We start from the raw sequence: 26,316 nt of genomic DNA on the forward strand, positions 1-26,316 counted from the left end.
TGATATTGCTGTCTGCCCCCCACCTCCTCTGGTCCCCGTGATATTTCTGTGTACCCCCCAGGGACCCTGGTCATCCATGATGTCGATGTGTCCCCGCAGCCCCCTCTGGTCCCTGTCATGTCACTGTGTGCCCCAGCCCCTCTGGTCCCCATGATGTTGCTGTGTTCTCCCAGACCCTCTGGTCCCCTGTGCTGTTCCTGTGTGCCCCCAGGCCCCTGAACCCTGTGTTTTCACTGTGTGCTCCAGCCACAGTTGGTCCCCTGTGATGCTGCTGTGTGCCCCCCACCCTCTGGTCCCCCGTGATGTCTCTGTGTGCCCCCCTGCACCCTCTGGTCCCCATGATGTTGCTGTGTGCCCCCAGCCCCCTCTGGTTCCTGTGATGTTGCTGTGTGCCCCAGACCCTCTGGTCCCCCGTGTTGTTGCTGTGTGCCCCCAGGCACGCCTGGTCCCCGTGATGTTGCTGTGTGCCCCCAGGCCCTCTTGTCCCCGAGTTGTCGATGTGTGCCCCATCCCCCTCGGCCCCCATGATATCGCTGTGTACCACCAGCCCCGTGTGGTCCCCTGTGATGTTGCTGTATGACCCCCAGCACCATATGGTCCCCGTTTTGTTGCTGTGTTCCCCCAGCCCACCCTGGTCCCCAGGATGGTGCTGTGTGCCCCCAGACCCTCTGGTCCACCGTGTTGTTGTTGTGTGCCCAATCCCTCTTGGTCCCCCATGACATTGCTGTGTTCTCCCAGCCTCCTCTGGTCCAACGTGATGTCGTTGTGTGCCCCCATCCCCCCAGTCCCCTGTGGTGTCGCTGTGTGCCCCGTGCTCCTCTTGTTCCCCCTGTTGTCGCTGAATGCCTGTAGTGATACACGAAATTGCAACCTTGCCAATCAGGGCTTTAGATGACAGCATTAGCCGCTGAAAGCCAATAGTGTATTCAAAGTATGTGCTAAAAATGCTGACAGTAGTCTGTTGTAGCACTTCCATTATGCAGTAGTGAGCTACAAGGGATATGCAGGCCTAGTATGAAATAGGTCAAATTAAGCATTGTTGATAGACAGGCAGGGAGGGCCCCCAGCTATGTAGCTAATAGGTTTTTGGAGTGTTTGGAACATCATGGCACCTATATAGCGCTTAGATAGCCAGTCTTAAGCGCTATAAACACTAAGCTATGAGTGCAAGCCTTTTAGAGCTTGCAGATGGGGTTAATACATCCCTGCTTCCCTTAGAATATTCAGCCTCACTAACGGTAGCCCTGGCTCCAAGCTAATCTTCCTTTTCTCTGGGAAGGTACTGATAAGACATTCCTCAGCCAGCGCAGATGGGAACCAAGGGAGGGGGTAGGAGCGAGCAGGGAGCATCTCAGAGAGAGCTGGGTTTTTTCCATGAGCCAGTTGCACAGGGAAAGTTCTGGAACTGTGCGTCATGGTGACTGACAGCAAGAGATTATAAAATATCCATGCACACATGGATCAGGGGGAGATCGCCTGTGGACTTGATTCGTGTACAGTCAGGTGCCCGGAATTGGCTCTCACGGTGTCCTCCAGCCTTGTTTTTCTATGAGAAACCCAGGTCTCCCAGGGCTGAGATTAAGGGACGTAAGACTGTGTTTCTCTATGTTTCTCTATATTTCTCTATGTTTCTCTATGTTTATCTAAGTTCCATGTTTCACTATATTTTGCATTGCTCTTTGTTTTATGCTTTGTAATATTCGCTAACTTGAATCCCAAATGTATATGAAATTCACTGCTTAGAATAAATATGCTAAAGCTTTGAGGGTGTCATTTGTCACTAGCATGAGATCACTGCTCAGCACAATAGAACCTGTATTTTGGGCTGAATTGGGTATTTTTGCTCTCAAAGGGCTGGCCCCGAGGAAGATTTTGCCCAATATCAAGACATTTGGTGGCAGCTTTGTGGGATTTGTGAAGAGCAGTGCCATGCTGACATGACAAATGGTGTGAGAGAACACAGTGTAGAGTGGGGAGCAGGCTGTCGCATTTCCTTGATGGTCTCACTGCAGCTCTGAGACTTCAAAAGGCAGCAATGTTGTGTCGGCTTGCCGTGGCCGATAGCTTGTGTGGTTAAGACTCCCTTCAGTAAATCAGTCGTGACTGACTTATTGCATGGGATTGGTGCCAGGGAGTACAAGGCAATAAACGAGCGGGAAATGGCTTTGTTTAAAGCACTCCGATGAATGGTTAAGAAAGATGTATGCTCAATTAGAAAAAGAATTTTATCATGTGGTTTCCCAAGTTTAAAGTTGTAATTTGGAATGCATAATGAGACGGAGTTCTCATCTCTATTCTGTCATGAGGGCAGGAAAAAAAAAATAATTGCAGGGATTTGACATGCAAATTGTGAATAGTGATTTAACCATTGACTCAGCCCCAGTGTGCTAGCGAGTGGGGGCTGTAATGTTCGGAGGCGAAGGTTCGTTTTTTTTTTTATATATGCTTTTGAAGGGTTGGCATTCCTGAATAATGAGGAAGGGGAATGAGCCATGCTTAGGAGAATGAGTAACATCTGTGCTGAGAGCCTAAAGAGTTTTTTCTTTCTTTTGGCAACTGTAAAATTCCATGTGCTAATGGTGGCAAATTCTGTTTAAAGGAAACACACTAAAATGGTTATATTGCATTTTAGGCTGTGCCATGCTTATATTGGGTGAGAGACTCACTTAAAAGGAAAGTGAGTGAATGTTATTTGGATTTTCGATTTTTGTGTACTGATTTGAAATTGCAGAATCAGTTTGCAATGGTTGGGGGGAAAAACTATTTATATTTTTCTAAATTGCCCCTGGAGTATTTTTTGATCCCATGCTATGCCATGGATTTGTGCTGTTGCCTTATAAGTGATGTATGATTTGGAAATAGTGACCTGTTGACTGTGATACATGGGGAAAAATGTTGTTGACACATTAAACAGCCCACAAGCAATAGAGTGTGGGTTGTTCTTGCAGAAAAAAAAAAAACGTGCAGGGAGCTGCACTAAACATTGGCATTTTTATTTTTAAATGCACTGAACTGAGTGGTTATAGTTTGGCAATGGTACAACAGAATGAAACATCTGTGTGTGATAAGATAGCACAAAGATTTAATGGGTTGTGAGTTCTCTTGAAAGATCGCACATTACAAGAAAAAAAAAGACGCTTTGACATTTTGCAAAATTACATGGAGTAGAAAAATGACAAGAAAAGTGCCGCTTTTGAAAACAAGAGTCTTGCTGTGTGTGCAGAGCTTGTGCCTTGAAGCTGTCTTGGGCGAGGTGCGTGAAGGCAAACAAAAGCAGAAACAGTACAAGAAAGAGGTAATCTGGATGAACTGTCTGAAACGAGTGAAGCCGCCACAGTATAAGAGTTATAGGCAAAAGAGATAAGCTGCGTGCTCATGGCGCTGCCAGGTGCACACGAAAGATAAACATGCCTGCATTCCTGAGGAAGGGGGAGCAAAAACAGAGAGCTGTTCAAAAAGTAAAGAATTTGCCCAGTAAACTGTGGTACGGAGCAAAGGCTTCATGCAGGATGGCAGAAGGGCACATCACATCTGAACATTTACCTATGCATCTGTGAATGGGCCAAGAAAAGACAGCTGCCCATTCCAACAGACATTACTGTGCAAACCGCATTCCCATGTGATGTGATGTGAAGTGAAGTAAAGCGCTATTGCTGTGCAAGCTGCATTCCAATGCTCCATGTGATGTGAACTGAAGTAAAGCGCTGTGCACTGGAGAAGAAACCTCTAGGCGCTTTGAGAAGAGAAAATACACATCTGGCAAACTGCAAGCTACATTGCCAGGGGATGGAGTAACTGACAAAGACATAATGGCATTCCAGATGGAAGCAATACTGACAAAAAGTGCTTAGCCGTTTTGCAAGAGACAACATGCAGAGCGGGGCTTTGAAGTACAACATGAACACTGCACATTAGCCATGATCCAGAAGCCACACGGCTTAGTGCAAGAATGAATGATTTGTTGAAGCAACAAAAGAAACTGGCTTAGACTATCGCACTCAAAGGGGTGGTTCAAAAACAGCAAACGCCCTTTGAAAAAATGACAAGTGAAAAAACCAGAGGCTTGAAAAGACACTGCTAAGAAAAGAAAGATAAATAAACAAAGCTGCCTGTACAACTGCAAGCGGTATTGGACTGAAAGACTTTACCTTTGAAAAATGGAGTGATGCCAGCAGGGCAACCTAAACCAAGATCATGGGACACTGGAAGCAAGTTGGCGCCTGGCATTGGTGATCGCTTTGGTGAAAAAAGAAAAGCATTGTGCGACCTGGGTACTTACTATATGGCTTTGTAAAAGCACAGATCAGTCTGAGGTACCATTGACCAGCTATGATTGCATTGCACAAATGAGTTTGTGATTAGGCAGTTACACCCCGTATGGTTGAGTGTAAATAAGCCCCCAGAAACATGCAGAAAGGTGATAAATAATTGCAGTAGCTATGACAAAGTGTGTAGTTACCTGATGAGACTTTTTGAAGATGGGGGTGGTATTATGGGAAGGGGTGGATAACGCTGATATTGAACTTTTGATGAAATCCTAACATTTCTGTTTGTATTTTGCCTAGACAAAGCACGACATTTTACAATATCAGAGAGTGAATATGCAGTTTGTGGGTGACACTGATCAAAGAAGGGTCAGACGCATTCTCAGAGAAAGCGAGCCACTGCGACATGCTATTTCAACTTTAACGTGCCCTGCACCGCACTCAATGCTGTAACCTGCGAATAGTGTCCAACAGAGTAATAACTTTTGCTGAACTGGCACGATGCAGACTTGGCTAATTATCAAGTATTTGATGCTACACATTTAAATGACATGTTTTGCCCTTTCTTGTTTAAAGGACTATGGACAATGAATTGTGGACTGTAACATCAGGCACCACATACAGCTGTGTGACACAGCAATAGAATGCTAACACATTGAAAAATGGTTTTTAAATGCACTGTTGAGATGAATCTGAAAAAACCAAATGGTTTTACTCTTCCAACTGAATGGCTTTAACCAGAGATGTTTTGTTTTTTTTGAAAAAAAAATATTCTACATTGCACGTAGGCAGGAGAATGATTTATGAACTGTTGGGGCAGCAGAATTATGCAAGCAGGAGTGTAATTTATTTTGAGATAAGATGAGTGCGCACATCAAAGTCACCTGTGCGTAGGTTAAGATTCTTAATTGAAGTAATGCTGCCAAGTGTATGAGCTATAATTTGAAATGGTAATCTTTGAAACACTGGATACTTTTACAGCCAGCTTAAGGCAGGTAAATGAAACCATGACTGACTTGATGTTTGATTTTATGACACATAGTGTGACACGGTTTTTTGTTAAACCAACCAGTTTCATGTTTTTGTGGGGACAGCTGTCTCCAGCACACTAATGCAAAGAGTCACCTTTTGATTGTAAACATTTGGAATAATTCTTTGGAAAAGCGCTACAAATGAGTATCCACATGGAATTGCTAGTGTACTGGCCTGGCACATTGTCAGGCATCTTTTGTCACTGAATGGATACCATTTGTTTAATTTGTCTAATGTGATGTTTTTCTGACCAAGAACTGCAGCGAGTGTTCTCGCCAAGATCTTATGAACTATAACTTGACTAAATGAATTTTTTCCATGGTGTGATGAAACAGCCACTGCCGGATAGTAGTATGGTGTTTGTGGCTAAAGTTAATATTGTATATGGTAGATATCCCACTTGAAGAAGGGTATTCTCCAAGTCACAGAAGGTAGACACTGTGAACCTGTTAGATTTTCCAGTAGTAAGACAACATGTAAATTGTAGACTGGTAATGCACACCTTCATAATTACAGTGATACACTTAGACATAGATTTATGATGCAATGTTTCCTTAATACTACCAAGCTGCTACAAATGGAGTCCATTTATATGGCCCATCACTAGAGTGCGCGTAGCTAGGGAGCTAGATTCATTAATTGCAGGAGCTTTATATGCTTGTGACATAGAAACTGTGCACAATAAGCTAGCCACTATGGGTTCTGATGCCAGCTCTGCTATAGAACTTCTGGCCTAGTGGGGCCCATTGATATGCCCAGCACTGCTACAAGTATTGACAGCCAATTGAAGATGACAGAATTTTAGACATGAAGACATCTTTGTCTGCCATAGGGCAGGTCAACAAGACTGCTAAATACACACAATGCATTGTATGGCAAACATTGTTAAATCAGCAGGTGTTGGCTTTTTACTGGGTGGGGGCGACCATCCTCCACACACTGGCACGCAGAGCTACAGTTACCAGCATACATATGGATTGAATTGCTTGCTTTTTGATTGCATGAATAACACATGCCATGCTTTGATGTAAATTAGTAGAATTGTTTTTATTTAGACAACCTGGTGCCCATGGGTTCACCTTGTTCACGAAATTAAATGGTTTCTGGTTGGGTTCCACATACCTGGGGGAAGTGTCTAGTCACACAGCCCATAGTCACGCTTGAATGCCCTGGGATCAGGGGGAGGGTAGGCCCTTAGGGTGAAAGGCTGCCAGGTTTTAGAATTGGTAACCATACATAAATGCAATAGTGCATTGTAGATTAGACTACACTGGATTGCCTTGACATTTTAACTGCATGCTGCTTTTTAACTGACAATCAGTTATACAAAATTGATTTAGGTATTTTTGTGTAGGCCATGTTTTGGCTAGAGTAGATGTCCATGTTCACTTGGTGTAGGTATTTTTGGTGTAGGCCAGGTTTTGGCAAGGGTATATGTCACTGTTCACTTTGTGTACATTTTTGTTTAGGTAGTGTTTTACCTTGCATGCCACGCTAACTAACCGCTATAAGATAGTTTGCTTAAACCTCTTGCAAAGCCCCAAGGTCTTTATCGCTGCACTAAATACTATGTTGATAGGTATTAGTCAGCATTTGTCGCACAAACGTTGAATAGGGGTGGAATGTAGTGATACACGAAATTGCAACCTTGCCAATCAGGGCTTTAGATGACAGCATTAGCCGCTGAAAGCCAATAGTGTATTCAAAGTATGTGCTAAAAATGCTGACAGTAGTCTGTTGTAGCACTTCCATTATGCAGTAGTGAGCTACAAGGGATATGCAGGCCTAGTATGAAATAGGTCAAATTAAGCATTGTTGATAGACAGGCAGGGAGGGCCCCCAGCTATGTAGCTAATAGGTTTTTGGAGTGTTTGGAACATCATGGCACCTATATAGCGCTTAGATAGCCAGTCTTAAGCGCTATAAACACTAATCTATGAGTGCAAGCCTTTTAGAGCTTGCAGATGGGGTTAATACATCCCTGCTTCCCTTAGAATATTCAGCCTCACTAACGGTAGCCCTGGCTCCAAGCTAATCTTCCTTTTCTCTGGGAAGGTACTGATAAGACATTCCTCAGCCAGCGCAGATGGGAACCAAGGGAGGGGGTAGGAGCGAGAAGGGAGCATCTCAGAGAGAGCTGGGTTTTTTCCATGAGCCAGTTGCACAGGGAAAGTTCTGGAACTGTGCGTCATGGTGACTGACAGCAAGAGATTATAAAATATCCATGCACACATGGATCAGGGGGAGATCGCCTGTGGACTTGATTCGTGTACAGTCAGGTGCCCGGAATTGGCTCTCACGGTGTCCTCCAGCCTTGTTTTTCTATGAGAAACCCAGGTCTCCCAGGGCTGAGATTAAGGGACGTAAGACTGTGTTTCTCTATGTTTCTCTATATTTCTCTATGTTTCTCTATGTTTATCTAAGTTCCATGTTTCACTATATTTTGCATTGCTCTTTGTTTTATGCTTTGTAATATTCGCTAACTTGAATCCCAAATGTATATGAAATTCACTGCTTAGAATAAATATGCTAAAGCTTTGAGGGTGTCATTTGTCACTAGCATGAGATCACTGCTCAGCACAATAGAACCTGTATTTTGGGCTGAATTGGGTATTTTTGCTCTCAAAGGGCTGGCCCCGAGGAAGATTTTGCCCAATATCAAGACAATGCCCCAGCCCCCTCTTTTCCCCATGATATTGATGTCTGCCCCCCAACCCCCTCTGGTCCCCATGTTGTCACTGTGTGCCCCCCAGTCGCTCTGGTCCCCCATGATGTCGCTGTGCCCCCCAAGCCCATCTTGTCCCCGTGATGTCTCTGTGTGCTCCCAGCCCCCTCTGGTCCCCCGTGATGTTGTTGTGTGCCCGAGCTCCCTCTAGTTACTGTGATGTTGCAGTGTGCCCCAGACCCTCTGGTCCCGGTGCTGTCGATGTGTGCCCCCAGCCCCCCAGGTCCCCTGTGATGTTGCTGTGTGCCCGCCCAGCCCCTCTAGTCCCCTGTGTTGTCCCTGTATACCCCCTGCCCCCTGGTCCCATGTGATGTCACTGTGTGCCCCCCGCCTCCCCCTGGTCCCCCGTGCTGTCGCTGTGTGCCCCCATGCCACTCTCCTTCCCCCTATTGTTGCTGTGTGCCCCAGGCCTCTCTGGGCCCCCATGATATCGCTGTCTGCCCCTCACCTCCTCTAGTCCCCGTGATATTTCTGTGTACCCCCCAGGGGCCCTGGTCACCCATGATGTCGCTGTGTCCCCCCAGCCCCCCTCTGGTCCCTGTCATGTCACTGTGTGCCCCCAGCCCCTCTGGTCCCCATGATGTTTCTGTGTTCTCCCAGACTCTCTGGTCCCCTGTGTTGTTCCTGTGTGCCCCCAGGCCCCTGAACCCTGTGTTGTCACTGTGTGCTCCAGCCCCAGTTGGTCCCCTGTGATGCTGCTGTGTGCCCCCCACCCTCTGGTTCCCCGTGATGTCTCTGTGTGCCCCCTTGCACCCTCTGGTCCCCATGATGTCGCTGTGTGCCCCCAGCCCCCTCTGGTCCCTATGATGTTGCTGTGTGCCCCAGACCCTCTCCTCCCCATTGTTGTTGCTGTATGCCCCCATCCCCCTTGTCCCCCATGATATCGCTGTGTGCCACCAGCCCCGTGTGGTCCCCTGTGATGTCGCTGTATGCCCCCCAGCACCATATGGTCCCTGTTTTGTTGCTGTGTTCCCCCCGCTGACCCTGGTCCCCATGATGTTGCTGTGTTCCCCCAGACCCTCTGGTCCCCGTGTTGTCGTTGTGTGCCCCATCCCCCTTGGTCCCTCATGATATCGCTGTGTGCTCCCAGCCCCCTCTGGTCCCACGTGATGTTGCTGTGTGCCCCCATCCCCCCAGTCCCCTGTGGTGTCGCTGTGTGCCCCATGCCCCTCTTGTTCCCCATGATGTCGCTGTGTCCCCCAAGCCCATCTTGTCCCCGTGATGTCTCTGTGTGCCCCCAGCCCCCTCTGGTCCCCGTGATGTCACTGTGTCCCCCTGCCCCCTCTGGTACCTGTGATGTCACTGTGTGCCCCAGCCCCTCTGGTCCCCATGATGTTGCTGTGTGCCCCCAGACCCTCTGGTCCCCTGTGTTGTTCCTGTGTGCCCCCAGCCCCTTGGTCCCCCGTGTTCTTGTTGTGTGCCCCAGCCCCCTCTGGTCCTCTGTGATGCTGCTGTGTGTCCCACACCCTCTGGTCCCCCGTGATGTCTGTGTGCCCCCTGCACCCTCTGGTCCCCATGATGTTGCTGTGTGCCCCCACCCCCCTCTGGTCCCTGCAATGTTGCTGTGTGCCCCAGACCCTCTGATCCCCTGTGATGTCGCTGTGTGCCCCCAGACCCTCTGGTCCCCCGAGTTGTCACTGTGTGCCCCATGCCCCCTGATCCCCCATGATAGCCTTGTGTGCCCCAGCCCTGTCTGGTTCTCCGTGATGTTGCTATATGCCCCCCAGCCCCCTCTGGTCCTCATGTTGTTGCTGTGTGCCCCCAGACACTATGGTACCCCGAGTTGTCGCAGTGTGCCCCATCCTCCTAGTCCTCCATGATATCACTGTGTGCCACCAGCCCCGTCTGGTCACCCGTGATGTCGCTGTATGCCCCCCATGCCCCTCTGGTCCCCGTTTTGTTGCTGTGTTCCCTCAACCCACTCGGGTTCCCATTGTGTTGCTGTGTGCCCCCAGACCTTCTGGTCCCCTGTGTTGTCCTTGTGTGCCCCATCGACCCTGGTCCCCCATGATATCGCTGTGCGCCCCCAGCCCCCTCTGGTCCCCTGTGATGTCACTGTGTGCCCCCAGCCCCTCTGTCCCCCATGTTGTCACTGTGTGCTCCACCTCCTTTGGTTCCCTGTGATGTTGCTGCCTGCCCCCGCCACCTCTGAGCCCCTTGTTGTCGTTGTGTGCCCTCAGTCCCCTCTGGTACCCCTGTGATGTCGCTCTTTGCCCCCAGCACCTCTGGTCCCCTGTGTTGTCGCTGTGTGCCCCCAGCCCACTCTGGTTCCCTGTGTTGTTGCTGTGTACCCAGCCCCATCTGATCCCCTGTGATGCTGCTGTGTGCCCCCCAGGCCCCTCTGGTCCCCCTTGATGTAGCTGTGTGCCCCCAGCCCCTCTAGTTCCCTGTGTTGTCGCTGTATGTCCCAGCCCCTCTGGTCCTGTGTTGTCGCTGTGTGCCGCCAGCAGCCTCTGGTTCTCCGTCCCCCGCTGCCCCACTGCCTGAAGTGTCGCAGGGCCTAGTGCGATGGTCGCTTGTTCCTTTCTCCTACCTTCTCCCTCACCTTGTGTGATTCTCTGTAGATGTTGTCAGGCCTAGTACAGTAATTGTCTGTCTGTTCCCGTTTCCCGCCTGTCTGTGTCTTGGCAGTTGCACTGTCTGGGGTGTCACCAGGCCAAGTGCAATGGTTAATCTTGTCATTCTTATTGTTAATGGCCTGTAGGCATGTTTTTGTGTTTTCCCTTGTTCCCTCCCTTGTCGCGGGGTGCTTTGAAATGCATTGTATGTGAGCTCTGAATAAATAAACTATCATATCATATCATAGCATATCACTATGCTTACTCTCTACTCTACACCATCACACAATTAGAGTGCAGCTACAACCCTCGATCAATTCGGCCTAGCTGCTCACATACGAACACTATCCCATGAACACCTCATCATTCTAATAAAACAAAGCTATTTCCCAATACAAACTGACCTAGCTACACACATAAGCGTCCCACAGGCCTAAAGCAGCCAGAACACAATCTTGGTGTCCACCCGCCAGACTGCACACATTGAACCGATATCAATATCACCATACCTAATGCTAGGATGGAGCTACCATCAGGCAATTACATCAGCAGCTCACTTAACTGGTGCACCCAAGCACCCTTCAACATCCTACTCTCTCAACTGACCTGGACTTCGGTCCACAAGGTCGTTCAATCTACCAACGCTTTCAGGTCATACCAATGATATATAGAGCGCTATATGAATGCCAAATAACATAACATAACATATGCACATGCATGTTTGTTATGTGATAAGGTGGGTTGATGCTTCACAGCTTGAGTCCAGGGTTATTGGCCGCTCCTGAAATTAATAGGGTCAGGATGTGGATGTCCTTAACAGAGAAGATAAAAAAGCATCTGCAACGTCTTAGATGGAAGATGCTATAGTGGCCTTGGGGGTTCTTTTTTAGCACTACCAGTGACAACACACAGAGAAAATAGGAACCCACAGAAGGGTTTGTTCTCCAAAGGCATATGTTCCTGGACTAGGGCAGGCCATGAGATTACGCCTTTTTATGATAATGCCTTTCCCTTCTGTGCATTGGTTTCAGAATTAGAAAGAAGTAGTCAGCTTTTGTATCAGAAAGTGCACAAATCATTCAAATGTCAAACGTTGTATTGAAGGAGTGTGGCTGATCCTTTGGTTTATGAGACTTCAATGGCATACTGTAGTGCAATGTAAACTACTCTGCAATGTTAATGCTAGAAGAGTCCTGCTTGCATCCTCAAAGCTTGTAAATGAACTAGTATATTGACTATGAACCAGGGATGGTTCAACCATAATGGGAGATGGGGCATCGACCCACCAAGTCTTAGCCCTGTCTCATCCATTATGGAGAAGCCAACCCATTAAAATACAAGCACTCCCTCAGCTGTTTTTTCCCTTTCACAGTTAAATGATTCGAGTCGTGCAAGCTCAATGAGCCATGCAAGGCTGGGGGTGCTTGCTTCCGCAGCCTTGCAGGACTCATTTGAAATGCTGTGGGAACTGCATGTCTGAATGTGCAAGGGGGCACTCCTGTGGCTACTCGCACATACAGACAGAACAGGCTGGAATGGGGTGTCTCCAGACCCACGCTCAGTCCCCTTGCACGCATGTGCAGGGAACAGAAAACGTCCTGATTCTGGTTCATGCTTGCAGGAGGCTGGAGCACTGGAACCTCCGGACCCGCGGCAGAAAGTAAGTTTGTTTATGTTCATTTTTTGAAATTTAAATTATGTGTATGGATGCGTGCATGCTTGTGTTGTTAGGTGAATGTATGATGATGGATGCTGATGTAAGTGCTTTCTGTGTGTATGTTGTGTAAATGAGTGTGTTTGTATGTTAGTTTATTTAGTATTTAAATGTGTGTATGCTTGTGTTATGAGAGTGCATGATGGGTGCTTGTGTGAATGAAAGAGTGCTTTCAGTGTGTATATTGTCTAAATGTGTGTGTGTTTGTACGTTCATTTCTAAAAAAAATATGTGTATGGATGCATGTATGCTTATGTTTTGAGTGAGTGCATGATGGATGTTCGTGTGAATGAAACAGTGAGTGCTTATTGTGTGTATGTTGTGTAAATGTGTGTGTTTGTATGTTTATAATTTAAATATGTGTATGGATGAATGTATGGTTGTGTTTTGAGTGAGTGCATGATGGATGTTTGTGTGAATGAATGAGTGCTTGCTGTGTGTAGGTTATGTGTGTAATTTGTGTAAATGTGTGTGTTTGTTTGTTTGTTTATTTAATATTTAAATATGTGTATGGATGTGTTATGAGTGAGTGCATGATGGGTTCTCATGACTGTGAATGAGACAGCGAGTGCCTGCTGTGTGTATGTTGTGTAAGTGTGTTTGTGTGTGCGTGTTTCTGCTGGTCCAAGATGATTTTGGCGAGTGGGGTTAGGAGGTTTGAACAACAAAGGCATTTCAAAAAATGCCTTTGTTGCACAAATCCCCTCCTTACCAGCCAAAATCAGCTCTCTGTCTGAGGTGGTTTAGGGCCCAGGGGACAGTGATAGTATTGTTTTACTGGACATCTATGATAGAAATCCAGTAAAAAATCCCACACCTGCCCTTCTGGCCCCCTAGCGCCTTGCATACAAACATAATCACTTTGATTGTGTGTTTGGTGCTGTGAGGCAGGCGTGGTATATTTTTTACTGGACATCTATGATAGATGTCCAGTAAAAAATAACATGCCCGCCCACTGGTGCCCCAGTGGCTGGCATGCTCACATAACCACATTTATTGTGTGCATATGCAAGGAGCTCGGGACCCAGGGTACAGGCGTATCATTTTTTTACTGGGCATCTATGAAAGATTCTCAGAATGAAAAAAAGCATGCCTTACCCCAGTACCCCCAGCGCCTCGCAATCACACATAATCACGTTTGTCATTATTGTGATTATGTCTGACTGCAAGGAGCTGGCACACCAAGGAGCAGCCATGGCATTCTTTAATGCAAACGGCTGATAAAGCAAGCTTGATAAGTGCTATTATGTAGCTAGACTATCATCTTAATGCAGTCTGTCTTGCCATTTCTTATTGTGGTATGACATTTTGTATTGGGCATCTTTGGTAAAGCAAGCATGATAAGTGTTATTATGATGCAAGACTGGCATTTTTTATGCAACCAGTCTAGCCATTTCTTACTGAGGAACAACATTTTGTTTTGGGCATCTTTGATAAAGCAAGAAGGATCAGTGTTATTATTCTTACTGTGGCATGCCATGTTGTATTAGGCACCATTGGTAAAACAAGCATAAGTATTATTTTGTAGCTTGACTGGCACGTCAATACGGCCAGTTCAGTCATTTTGTATTGTGGAATGGCATTTTATATTGAGCATCTTTGATAAAGCAAGCATGATAAGTGTTATTATGGAGCTTGACTGGCATTTTAGTACAGCCAGTTTGGACATGTTTTCATACTGTGGCACGCATTTTTAAAGGTAACGGCAACTAAAGTATGTTCTTATGTGAGGATACTGCCATAAAATCGGCAGAAAAAACATGGATATGTTTTTCGTATAGTATCATTAGTGTCAATATGCACAGTGGGCTGATTTGAGGGGGGTCAGGTGAGCAACCAGGAACCATATGATGATGGCGTTCCCCACACCAATAAGCAAGATCACTAGGGCCTGCACAACTGTTTGGAAATCATGGGGTGGGAGGCTTGATCTTGCTGAGTAGGCAGATCAGTTACGGAGCCATTTGAACACTTTTACCGATGTGTTGTTGGAAGGATAGATTGCTATCTACAATTAAGCTTTTGGTTTTGCTGAGCGGGTGGTTTGAGTGTTGCACCCGTCCAAGCACATTTCATCCAGCCACCTTTGAATTGCTTCCTGCCTAGAAAGGGTGGCCAAAGAGTACACATTGGTGGGTGAAAGCTTTAAGTAGGCACTTGTCACCCATGCTTGAATCATCATTCAAGGCATGAGTAAGTGGGAGCTACAGCTTGTGGGCCTATGTTAGGCGGAAACCTGTGCAGTTCCCTCTGGGACCACTGCAAAAGATTTAGGACTACAGTTGTTTGGCAGTAAACCCACTTGGTAGCAGTCTGTACCACACAGATTCACTTGGTAGCTGTGGCTGAGCAGTCAGACTTCCCTCAAGAAGAGTTAGGCAGTATGTGGAGTATACAAAATAGGGCAATTTACACAGTAAGACAAGCAAACACGCAACAAGGCTTCGGTGTAAAGATATATAGTTATTTATTTATAAGAACACATCTAGAAAACACTCTGGCACTCAATACGGCAAACGATTTCAATCATAATTACTCTACGAAGAAAATATCAATCCCCCTAACAATAGTTCGACAAGTCTACGTTCAACGGCATCACTTATTTGGAGACAGGGGTGTATGCTTTAACCTAGATGGCATTCTAGTATTCGTTTAGGACGGGAGGGAAAAATAAGGCAGGTTATGAAGGCAACTCGGTACCAATACTTTACGGACAAATGCAAGGCAAGTAAGGCAGGGTCTACTGCAGATCACAAAGTTCAGAGGCCTAGCCCAATCGGAGAGAGGCAAGGCGATATGTCCCAAAAAGTGTCTCAGTGGAAATGCACTTCGAGTCTTTATCGCAAATAGTTATGGAAAGATTGGACCAGTTCAGAACAACAAGTTAAAGAAAGCTTGAAGGCGACCCAATGGAAAGGCGAGGATTAAGACACCTCACTATCCAGCAGAAAGGGAAGCCAGGCGGATACGGTACCTTGTTTGTGGAGAGACAGCTCCGGCGGGGGCAGTTGTTCCTGGTGGTGGATGCACGTCGGGTCTTTCGCAAGAGTAGAGATGATCTCGTCGTCGAAGAAAAGTGAAGTCCGGTGCACCACCAGGGAAGAGACCAGCTGCGGAGTGCTCCGTCACAAGGCACCACCTTTTGGTCGCGGTAGAGGGGTAGTGGCTATCTGGTTGCCGAGGTGCTCTGCACAGGCAATTCGACCACTGCGTCCTGGAGCGAAGAAAAAGCAAAGGGGACTGGTTGTTCCCACCAGTCAGGGGAAGAGACTCTCCGGCAGGGAGATCTCCTCTGTCGTGGGGAAGTGGTGAGTCGGTTCCGCAGGGCTCCACCGGAGGTGTCGTCGTTGCAGGTCGGCTCAGCTTTACCCTCGTCGGATTCTTAGGTCCTGTGGCGACTTCTGAAGATCCAGTCCCAAAAGCCCTGCTTTTATGCAGAAAACCCCCATTCATTCAGCCTAGCTGTCAATCAAAACACGCTAAGTGGTGAGCAGGGTGGCTCACCACTTGGGCCAATCACACTAGAGTGCGACTGGAGTTGGCAAGGCAACTCGGTCCAGGGTGCCTAAACGCCCTCCCACACCCTGTGGTAACCCAGACAGAATGGCACCACTTTGGAGGGTCTCTGTACAGAAGCCCGCCAAAAGTGGAACAAAGGGCTCAACCTTTGGTTTAGGAGTCACAGAGACGAACACAGACGCCATTTTAAAAACCGAGTTCTGGAAGAAAATACCCTCCGATAGACTTATTTAAGATAAGTAAATCGGTGGTATGCTAGAGATTAACGAGAGAAAAAGTATTAATCTCCAACAATGAGAAGAATCCCATAGAGTTATATTCGGGGTCGAATATAACAAGTAATTTCCACTGCCACCAGCCAAAACTCGACGAGGGGGGACGGGACAGTGCCCCCTCGAGTAACAGACCTAGGAGTAATCGAATTACTCCTACTAGTACGTCCACAATAAGATGGTGGGTACTAGTTCTGTTAGTAAATTTAGGTCTAGTAAAGCCAATGGTGACTTTACATGCCCTGGGAGACAGTAGTCAGTCCCCGGGTATGGAGTCTATGATGGAGGTCCGCTAGGATGCCCCAGTGCTACGGCACGGAGGGTGCATTGTAACACACATAGAAAAACATATGAGACCCTATGGAGTAAAAGACCCCATAGCCCATAGAACAGATTGACATTTAAAGGAATTACACACATTCATGTCCAAGAGTGGGAGAAAAAGAGTCTCACTCTTGGCAGGATGGAAAAAACAAACTCCAGAAATCCAGCAAAGCTGCTGGGGGACTCACTAGGTTAGGAAGTTCAGCCTAAACAGAGAATTCTCCCTAACAGCCTATGACCTTTAAGTACAATTGTGTAACATCTGAGCCCGGCTGTATTGTGATGTTGGGGTCATCTAGTAGCCAGCTCACCATTCCCACATAGCGGTTAAAGAGGCCCAGTAAGAGAATGGAACTTTGAGGGACTCCACAGATGATGGGGCAGCATTCAGACCTGAGGGAGCCTGTAATGACAGCCTGGGGTCTCTCAGATAGGTAGGATGTGAAACATTACAGAGCAGTGCCAAAGAACCTCCTATGTGCAAGGAGAGCGAGTAGAATGTCATGGTCGACAAATTTAAACACAGCCATGAGGACAAGGAGAGTTAGCTGGCATGAGTCCCCTTTATCTTTAATCTGAAGGGTGTTGTCAACCTCCTGTATGGTAGCTGTTTCAGTGCTGTATTTGGGGAGGAACCTGGATTGGTTTTTAAATGCCTCTGACCCCTCTCAACTCTTAGTGTAGTCATCATATGCCCGATAAAGCCTCTGGGCCCAGGTGCTGCCATAATGTGACAAATGCAGCTTCAAAGTGCACAGCCTCACCACCCCAACCACCCATTTACTGCCCTGCCACTCCTCAGCCCTCTGTAACCCTAATGACACTATCTCTATTCAGGCCATTTAGATGGTTGTAGCATGGGCGATGGGGATTACGATGGTTCCTCTCTGCCTCGAGGGGGACAGCCTGGAATTTGGGTGACAAGCGCATGGGCGGCACTGCTACAGAAGACAAAAGGATGCCAGGGGGAGGTCTGTCCTGCCATGTTGTATCCTCATGGCACTTTTAGTCAGATGTACTCATCCCTTTGCCTTGCTGAATTCCTTGTTTGTTTCTGGTCCTTCCCTTGTTCCTCACTTTGTACCTAATTTTCTTTTCTAGCAGCAAATAGGGAGCTGCTGGATGGGTAAGTGCAGAATAAGGTGCAGATGTGATCACGCCTTCTCGGTGACCTTCTATTGGTTGCTGGGTGGAGGGAACAAGGGATGGGACCAAGCAAAAGTAAACATGGCTGCGCTATACTTCTGAGCTAATGGGTTAAGGGTCCAACAATGGGACCCGTCAAGTAAAGCAGTGGTACAACTTGATAGACCTGGATAACCCCCATGTTCATGCCACTCCATCTAGTATTTTGGTGCAATGAAGCCTGTTATTTTACCCAATTAGAGCTCATTCTCCTTAAAGGCAGCAGTGCCAGAGATTCTCACTGTGTGCAAGAAGCAGATCACATGACCCAGAGTGCCTAGTAGAAAGCTACAACAATGCCATGAAGACAGGACTAGACACTATTGCCCCTCTAAAACTGAAAAAGAGTAAACAACAAGCCCACCTCAACGCATGGTTTACGCCCCATCTGAAAGAACTAAGAATGCAAAAAAGGAAACTAGAAACTCAATGGCGCAATACCCCCACATAAGCGAACAAACTACAGCTTAAACAACTCGCAAACAACTACAAAAAAGAAATCCTACTCCCCAAAAAGAACCTTTTCAATGAAAGAAACAAAAACTCCAGCTCCAATACCAGGGAACTATTCGCAATCCTTAGAGAACTGCAATCCCCCATACCCCCACCAGATAATATAACCAAAGACAAACAATGGAGCACCAGTGTCCAAAACACCCTAAACAACAAAATCAAAACTATCCAAACAAAAATTGCACTAAAAAAAGACTCCATAACCACTAACGACTACTCACCACCTAGCATCCCTGCCAAAATAACTAACCCACCAGGCCCAAACCTCTTCAGATTCGCTAAAATGTCCATACCAGAAACAGAAAAGGTCATCGCCTCTCTCAAACCCTCCAACTGCAAAGGCGACAACTGTCCACCCCAGATAATAAAGGACGCAGCCAGGGACTTAGCTCCCTTTATAACCAAATTGATCAACGCATCCTTCTCCTCCAACACCATACCAAGCAACCTCAAACAATCCTGGGTTCTGCCACTACTCAAGAAGCAAACCCTAGACCCTGCTATCCCTACCAACTACAGGCCCATTACCACAGTGCCATTCCTGCTAAAGATAATAGACAGAGTAGCATACTTACAAATCCAGCAATATCTAGAAACCAACAATCTCTTAGGTGCCCGCCAATCCGGATTCAGACCGCAACACGGCACAGAAACTGCCTTAATCGACCTGAAAACCCAAATCAATGAGATTAACGACAAAGGTAACACCGCCATGCTTCTCCTCCTTGATCTGTCGTCAGCCTTCGACCTGGTAGATCACACAGTCCAGTGCGAACACCTGGGTTCGGTGCCCACTTCTCAAAAGAGGCCATAGCCGGGATGCAATCATGTTTGGACAATCGTACCATGAGAGTCTTCTCCTCACTAGCCTCAGCAGACCCCATCAAAATAACCTGCGGTGTCCCCCAAGGATCCTGCGTCTCCCCTACCCTGTACAATATCTTTACCAAGCCCTTATTTGACAAGTTGGACAAACTGGGTGTCTCATACACTAACTATGCAGATGACACCCAGATTCTCATACCCCTTTCGGGCAACTTCGACTCAGATACGGCCTTGGTAAACAAAATATACCTCATCATTCAGGCATGGATGGCCACACACGGCCTATGCCTGAATGATGAGAAAACCAAAATACTGCTCCTCTGACCCAAACTTTAACCTAAAAAAACACAGTCCTGACTACAAGAACTTCAACATAGACGGCAACACTATCACAGTCGCCAAAACAGTGAAAACTCTAGGCTTTCACCTTGACTCAGCCATGTCATTAAAAAAACAAGTGAACTCTTTAGTATCCTCTACCGCTTACACGTGCAAGCTCATCAGAGCAAGTAGAGCATTCCTCGCCCAAGCTAGCTGCATTACCATCGCCAATGCCTTAATACTATCCAGACTCGACTACTGCAATTAACTGTAACCAAGTCTTTATGTATACTTACTCCTCTGTTCTCTGTTGCGCCCTGTTACCTCTTGGTTTTGCGCGCTATATCAAATAAATAAACAAACAAACAAAGAAACATGCATTCATATATGTAGTATCTTCCCCTATGAACCTCAACATTCCTCTTATTTTGTTAGGACAACAACAATGCTCACATTTACAATCTTTCGTTTTCTCATCTTCGATAACCTTGCACAACTAAATGAAAGCACTCTCAATTATTTTGTCTGGGAAAGGTTTTCCAGCTCATTCCCCACTTGCTCCCCATTTTTGCATTGGTCCCCGAATGAGGGCTTACACTCTCACCGAATGTGGCCTCACCCTCTTTAGAGCAACTGTTTGGGTGGCCCTCACCAGACCAGCTCAGTAAGAACTGGGTCTATCACCAAGATTCAAGACTGTGGGCAAATCCCTATCCATATCGAATTTGGCATAGACCAAGTCAAAGACAACTTTCCCAATTTATACATGCAAGCACCTCAAATGCTGATGCCACACTGTCTACGCACCTGTTATCCGTGACCCTCTGGGACAGTAATCAGGAAATTAGTTAGCAGTTTCAAAATCCTGCCACCCAGAGACAACACCAGCAATGCAGAGTGAAGGAAATCAAGAAACGTATAAACACTACATTAGATTTCTTCATATACTCCTTGCTCGTCACATAATACCTGCAGCTGATACAGGGGTGGCAATGAAATCTCGTACAGCAAAGTGTACATACTGAGATATACCCTGCCCCCACGCAACCCGCCCGACCTCTATTGGATAAGTCCCCCATGATGCACTCTCATAAATCACAGAGAAGGAGAAAAAAAAGTCTACAGTTGCCCTAACTACTCCCAGATTAGGGAGCTAGATCAGAAATCCTTGACTAAGCGGTAAGAGCTGCTTCTGCAGCCTTCCTGGCACTAATAGACAAGATGCATGCAGGGCGACATCTTTCACAGCATCACACACCACATCCAATATTGCACCTCCACAGCATTTACTCTAGTTGGAGAGGAGGCGGAGATCATTGTTGTTGCATGTATGCACTTATAGTGAAGGAAGTAAGACGTGGCAGACAGAGCAGGGATACACTTTAGGTCGGAGAGATGGGCATTCTCTGAGTGTATACGAACCGTTCCCCAGGTGTTGCTCATGATCCGAAAGTTGCCATCAATAGAGTTGACAATGTCCAGAAGTCGTTGATCATCATATTGGAATCGCTTTCCAAAGACGACGGAACAGATGATATTGGAGACAGTGCGGCTGAAGTAAATAGTAGGCTCGATGGGTGCCACTGCGTAAAAGAAAAAGGTGCAACAATCTTAAATGGGAGTAAATATCAATATGGGACTCATACTGGGGTTATTGGCGACGCCGTTGTTAAATGGAATTGTTAAATTAGAAGAGATTAACTGTGCTGAGCCTGCACCTGCAAATCATGCAGACTCCCTGAAGCGGTTTTGGAGCATATGTCACTCACTCACTCACTCACTCACTCACTCACTCACTCACTCACTCACTCACTCACTCACTCACATTCAATGCATCTATGCTATCTGTTGCCGCCACCAGAAATGTGGTTGCACTCTGGGGAAGACTTGCCACCATTCATATGTGAGAGTCACATGTACATAGATTTAGAATGCGAGGCCGTCCATCTGCTGCCTTACCAACGAATACCCACTTTACTGTCAGCGGGGGCTCAGAATGGGGTGTCCTTGAAGCCAGCGAAAAGTCTGCAGATTGCCCTTGCAATATGCTGCACTCAAAGTTAGTCAGAGGGGCATTCTGTAGCCTGCATATATAGTTGGGTATTGAAGGCTATTCATTCTTACTGATTAAAAAAGATGCAGGTTTTGTTTAACACTAAGCCATGGTTTCGCATCTTTAATTGATGTTCATTCAAAAATCTCACTTACGTAGGTGTGTAACTGGAATCTTTGGAGTTATGGAAAGGTTTGCAGGCTGGCCAGAGCAGACCAACTAATCTGTTGTGTTCGGAGTTAGAACGCTGAGAATCTCCCACCAGACAACCACACACTGGTCTTGTGCTGTCTTCAGTAAAACTATAGGACACCAGGAGCATTGCTTACAAAATATTGCGGATCAATTGGGGAATCGAGCAGATGGTTAAAAGTGGCGATAAAAGCGGTGGTTCACTTGTCACACTTACTGTTCTGCAGGATTTTCATTCATTTGAGTTGGGGAGCGGGACAGGCTAAACACATCCGCCGGCTTTTCCCGCTCTCCCTTCCCAATCTTTCTGCATTAGATCCAGAATGTAATTTTCAAGTTGGTGGTAAATCAGTGGATTCCTATTCGATCTACATGTCATTTTCACCTCGTAAAAGCATGTGTATTTCATAGTAACCCATTGTAAATGCTCCTAGCTATCGCTAAATGGGCCTGATTGTGTGATATGCGGATGGAGTGTGGCTATGCACACAGAAGCAGCATCATTTGGAGTAAAAAAAACAAACAACATACTTGACCAACGCCAACGATTTTGCAGCACTGGGATTTTGTTTTCAGGCTAGTTAAGTATGTTAAGTACAGCACTTGTATGCAGGGTGGGACAATACTGTAACGCTGGTGAGATTATGTACGGTGAATTTGTTATCGAAATGCAAGAAATCGGACGCAGAAGGGCACAATTCTCCAGTACATTGGAAAGTAAACTTGTATTCTGCATGTATTTTGTCTAATTGAAAAATTAAAATGACAAATGTACTCACTTTTTGTATTTTTAAACTCTTCGACCAAAAACTGAGCTTCTTCCTGGATACGCTCCTCAATACTCCTTTTTCCCATCCCGAAATTCCTCAGTGTTGTGAGGGCGAACCTGCGGAGCTCCTTCCACTTCTCCCCATTATTGAATGCAATTTCTGAAAGAGGGAGATGCGATGAAATACATGGTAGAGGGATGTCAGGTCAACAAAGTTCCAGGGGCTGTAGAAGAGACTTCACCCATTATATTATATCACAGTAATTTCATCGCATGACCTTTCACTTAAATAAGTTCACAGAAAATGATGTCACATGACCTTTGGACATGATGTCATCAAAGTGACCTACATCAAGGGTAAGGGTAATACAATAGCACATTTTTGTGAAGCAGACAAAAGGGAATTATAGTTGGCAAACATATATTAACTAAGGCTTCCTCAATGTGCCATGGATAAAGATAGAATATTCCAAGAGCAGACCAAGACCTGCTACCACAGACCAGGAAACAGCCATTATCTGCTAGTAGAGCCGCATCATGTCACTTAGTGCCTATTCATCCTAACACATGCCTCATTGCCCAGCTATTGCTGTCTTGTGATCCGGGAAACCTAATTTTCCAGGTGCAATCATTGTATGAACGGTACAGTATCTCATGCCAAGTACATGAGTGTTGTAATCCTATGACGGATAGAGTCTGAGATTCCAGGTGAAGTTCACATTTGTAAGGTAGAGCCTCACATGCCCGGGTGCTGCCTTCAGATGTGGAACATAACATCTTTTGCCCAGACTCAAACATTTGTGTCAGGAATGGTTCTGCCCATCCGCAATGGCAGAGTTAATACAGGACGACCTGTGGGCAAGAGTGCCAGTAAGGACTTGCTGTGGCCGGGAGGGCTACGGTGGAGTTGAAGCAGGTGATAGAGGCGGGATTTGAAGTGGGCACCTTATGGATGCTCTTGGATGTGACAATGGGGCAATTTAGAAGTAAATGACTCAGCGGGTTTGCATCTTTATATTGCAATCTGAACTCATTCCCAGTCAGAGGATCTCATGTTTTCAGTTAAATCAAACTAAGCCCTTTCAAGTGGATTAGGGGAGAAGAAAGGGGTTGAGCCCAGGTATCCTGTTTGGTGTCACAGCCTCTAATGTATATGAGTAGAGCACATTCCCTTGCATCTGTGGTCTGTGTGCCAAGAGCACACTGCTTGCTCATAATAAATTAACTGGTTTTACAAAGCATCAATCGAATTGCTAAATTAACCTGACAATATGAAATACAGCTTTATTGAAAGCTGTTAGGTTAAATCCCTATGATTCTTTCGTTCATTTTCATAATAGCGCTTGCTACCTTAGTTCTTCAATTTCAGAAACAAAAGATCTTACAGTTATCCAATTTAATGGTACTCAATTTGTCAGAATGGCTGATTCTAACATGCGACAGGATACAGGAGAATAGAGGAAAACACATAACCTGCTGAGCCATCGCCATCCCTTTCTATACTGTGGGAAAAGAGGCCAATATCTGAAATGCCCAAAAAGACCCATCGATAACGCGCTTAATACCCTGAGGTTTCTAAGCGTGGCACGGGGATCGAACCTGTGTTGCTCTGGGTCGTCTTGCTTCGCAGGTGAGCACGTTGCCTCTGACCTACATCTCCTGCACCGATTGCCGTGAAGTGGCAGCATAATAAACATCAAAAACGGTCTATCGTCTGCAAAAACAGAAATGTCACTCACACTGGTTATAAACAGACTACTCTATCTTCCTGCAGAACGTATTTCTGAGGATTACACGGCAAGTGTTATTCATGCCAATATAGGCCGCCCGCCCCCCTGCATGAGTTTTTTTATGGCAGTAGCTATTACTATTTGAAAGCCTCAGAAATGTTGAAAGGGAGAAATCAGGCCACACACAAAACCAAAGTGACTTATTTCAAGCCAACACGTGAAGCAGAAAACGCAAGTGATTGAATCAAAACACTTTTTCTGAAAGTGCATCGACCCTTGGCCAATGGTACTATCTAATTGTCAAAGGGTCAAAGAGGCAGTGTCATGAACAACATTTCCAGATCTGGCATTGTATGATTTGGGGTCTTATGGCCAACAGAGATATTTGGGTAACATATAGAGTGTCATCTCTATTGGACTGCCCAGGTAATGGTTCCATGTAATAATGTCCCCTCAAAAATATCGCCATGCAAAAATATCGCCGAAAAATGGCTGTTTTTTGTGGGGACATTATTGTATGGAACATGCAGTGGACACCAACCGCAACCCCCAAACCCTTTTTTTTTAACTTTTTTTTTTTGCTGCCCTATATATATGGTCACCCATATAATATCGCCACAACCTTTTCCTGCCGATATTATATACGGCGACCATATATATGGGGATAATATTACCTGATACCCAGGTAATAGAGGAAAACCATATCATTTCTACATGGTGGCTCTTCAGTGGACAACCAGATGGTGTTCTTCGCGTAAATCGCCCAAAACGACACATTTGGGAATGATGAATTGCATATATTGCAACTCATAAACTTTGCCTGCTACACTGTTTTCGACAACTGATGCTTTGTTACCCAGGAACATTTTTACTCCAAGGTGGGCAACAAACTGGTTGCTGCTCTGCCACTGTCGATGTTCCATTTCAGAAGGACAGAGAGACAGGGATTACAAGCACTGAGCCCGAGTAATGTTATAGTCTCAAATGAACTACAAAGAAATCTATTGTACTACTTGTTTGCCATTATTAAAAGCTGGGTTAACTGCTCTTTTTAATCTGCACAAATGTATTATCTTAAGAACATGCTACATAAAATAAGGCATTCCCGGCATTTGCAAAATGGGGTTAACATGGGCTATCATGTCATGAGCATAGTCTTCCATCTAATACTTCACCAAATTATAGATTGAAATCACGCCAATTCATTTAACTGTGTCTATAAGCCCTGTTCACTTTAATATAGAGAACAATTTCCTTCACATTGACCACTCAAACACTTTCACCATTCCAAAGTGCGGATCAAAGAAAATCAAAGTGCGGATCAAAGAAAATGAATGTGATATGTGAGGTTACTCCAGTGGTCTATTAATTTGACGACCTCAATATTCTAAAACACAACGCTAATGGGTTGCAGTTATACATCAAGATTAACTGCCTCTAATAAGATTAAGCCATCAGACCACTGCCCTGTATGATGTCGTCTTGCTGGAATAGGATGCCATGGACACCTTTTTAGATCACTGTGACAGTGCAACCAAGTCGCGCATAGCATAATGATGTCAGCACTGTTGATAAAACCTGCCCAATCTAAATCTTACAATGTGTGCACCCTGCCCTCTATATTCCAGGCTAGTAGCCTGAGCTGAACCTTTGCAATAGCTCTGATTTTACTGAATGCACTTGGTAATTGGCTTAATAGGGCATCCCTATTTAGGAAAGAACATTTTGGGATGAGGATCATTACTGTCTAGGACACGAATGAAGACGTGATATATTGAAAGTTGTCATGTTCTAAATGATCCAGTTGCAGGGGCTGACCAGTCTGTGTTTCCCCTAAGAGGTAACATTCGTTGCTCATGTGCTAATGCAAAGGATACTATTGTTTCCAGTCACATTCCACTATGAGCTGCTATCAAAACCACTGTTCCCTACCGTTCAAGATGAGACATAGTCATGCTGAACAGGGTTGTTAAGCTCAGAAATCAACAGTGTCACATAAGATACTAGTCAATCCATGCCCTTTAGAGTGGCTAAGTTTTTTTTTAACCAGATTTAGGAATGGCAATCACTTTAAAGGACATGCTCTCAGATTGTACTAATGGGAGACCTCAATTTAGGCCTTCACGACATAAACGACACAGTCATAGAGAATTCTACCTCACAACTTGGCTTCACACATCACATTAATGACCCCACACACAACAACGGCAAGACTCTGGATTGGCTGGCAGACCTAAACTGCTCCACTACAATCCTCAACAATGAGCCCTGTGCCTGGTCGGATCACCGTTACATCACATTTGCAACACAGGGAAGCGC

At 45.9% G+C, this 26,316-nt stretch overlaps 1 protein-coding gene across 1 annotated transcript in view; it reads right to left on the bottom strand.

The window, feature by feature from the left end:
- The window catches only part of LOC138566790 (cytochrome P450 2F2-like), a 316,131-nt gene that overhangs the window by 146,003 nt on the left and 143,812 nt on the right, over positions 1–26,316 (bottom strand). Inside the window, exons 3-4 of the mRNA XM_069644444.1 lie at positions 22,278–22,427; positions 20,676–20,836 (exon numbers count right to left, since the gene is read on the bottom strand). Of these exons, the coding sequence (XP_069500545.1) occupies positions 20,676–20,836; positions 22,278–22,427 (311 nt within the window). The remainder of the gene's footprint in view (positions 1–20,675; positions 20,837–22,277; positions 22,428–26,316) is intronic.

The sequence above is a fragment of the Ambystoma mexicanum genome, chromosome 2p, assembly GCF_040938575.1.
Source record: "Ambystoma mexicanum isolate Mex_15411 chromosome 2p, UKY_AmexF1_1, whole genome shotgun sequence".
NCBI classification, from domain to species: domain Eukaryota; kingdom Metazoa; phylum Chordata; class Amphibia; order Caudata; family Ambystomatidae; genus Ambystoma; species Ambystoma mexicanum.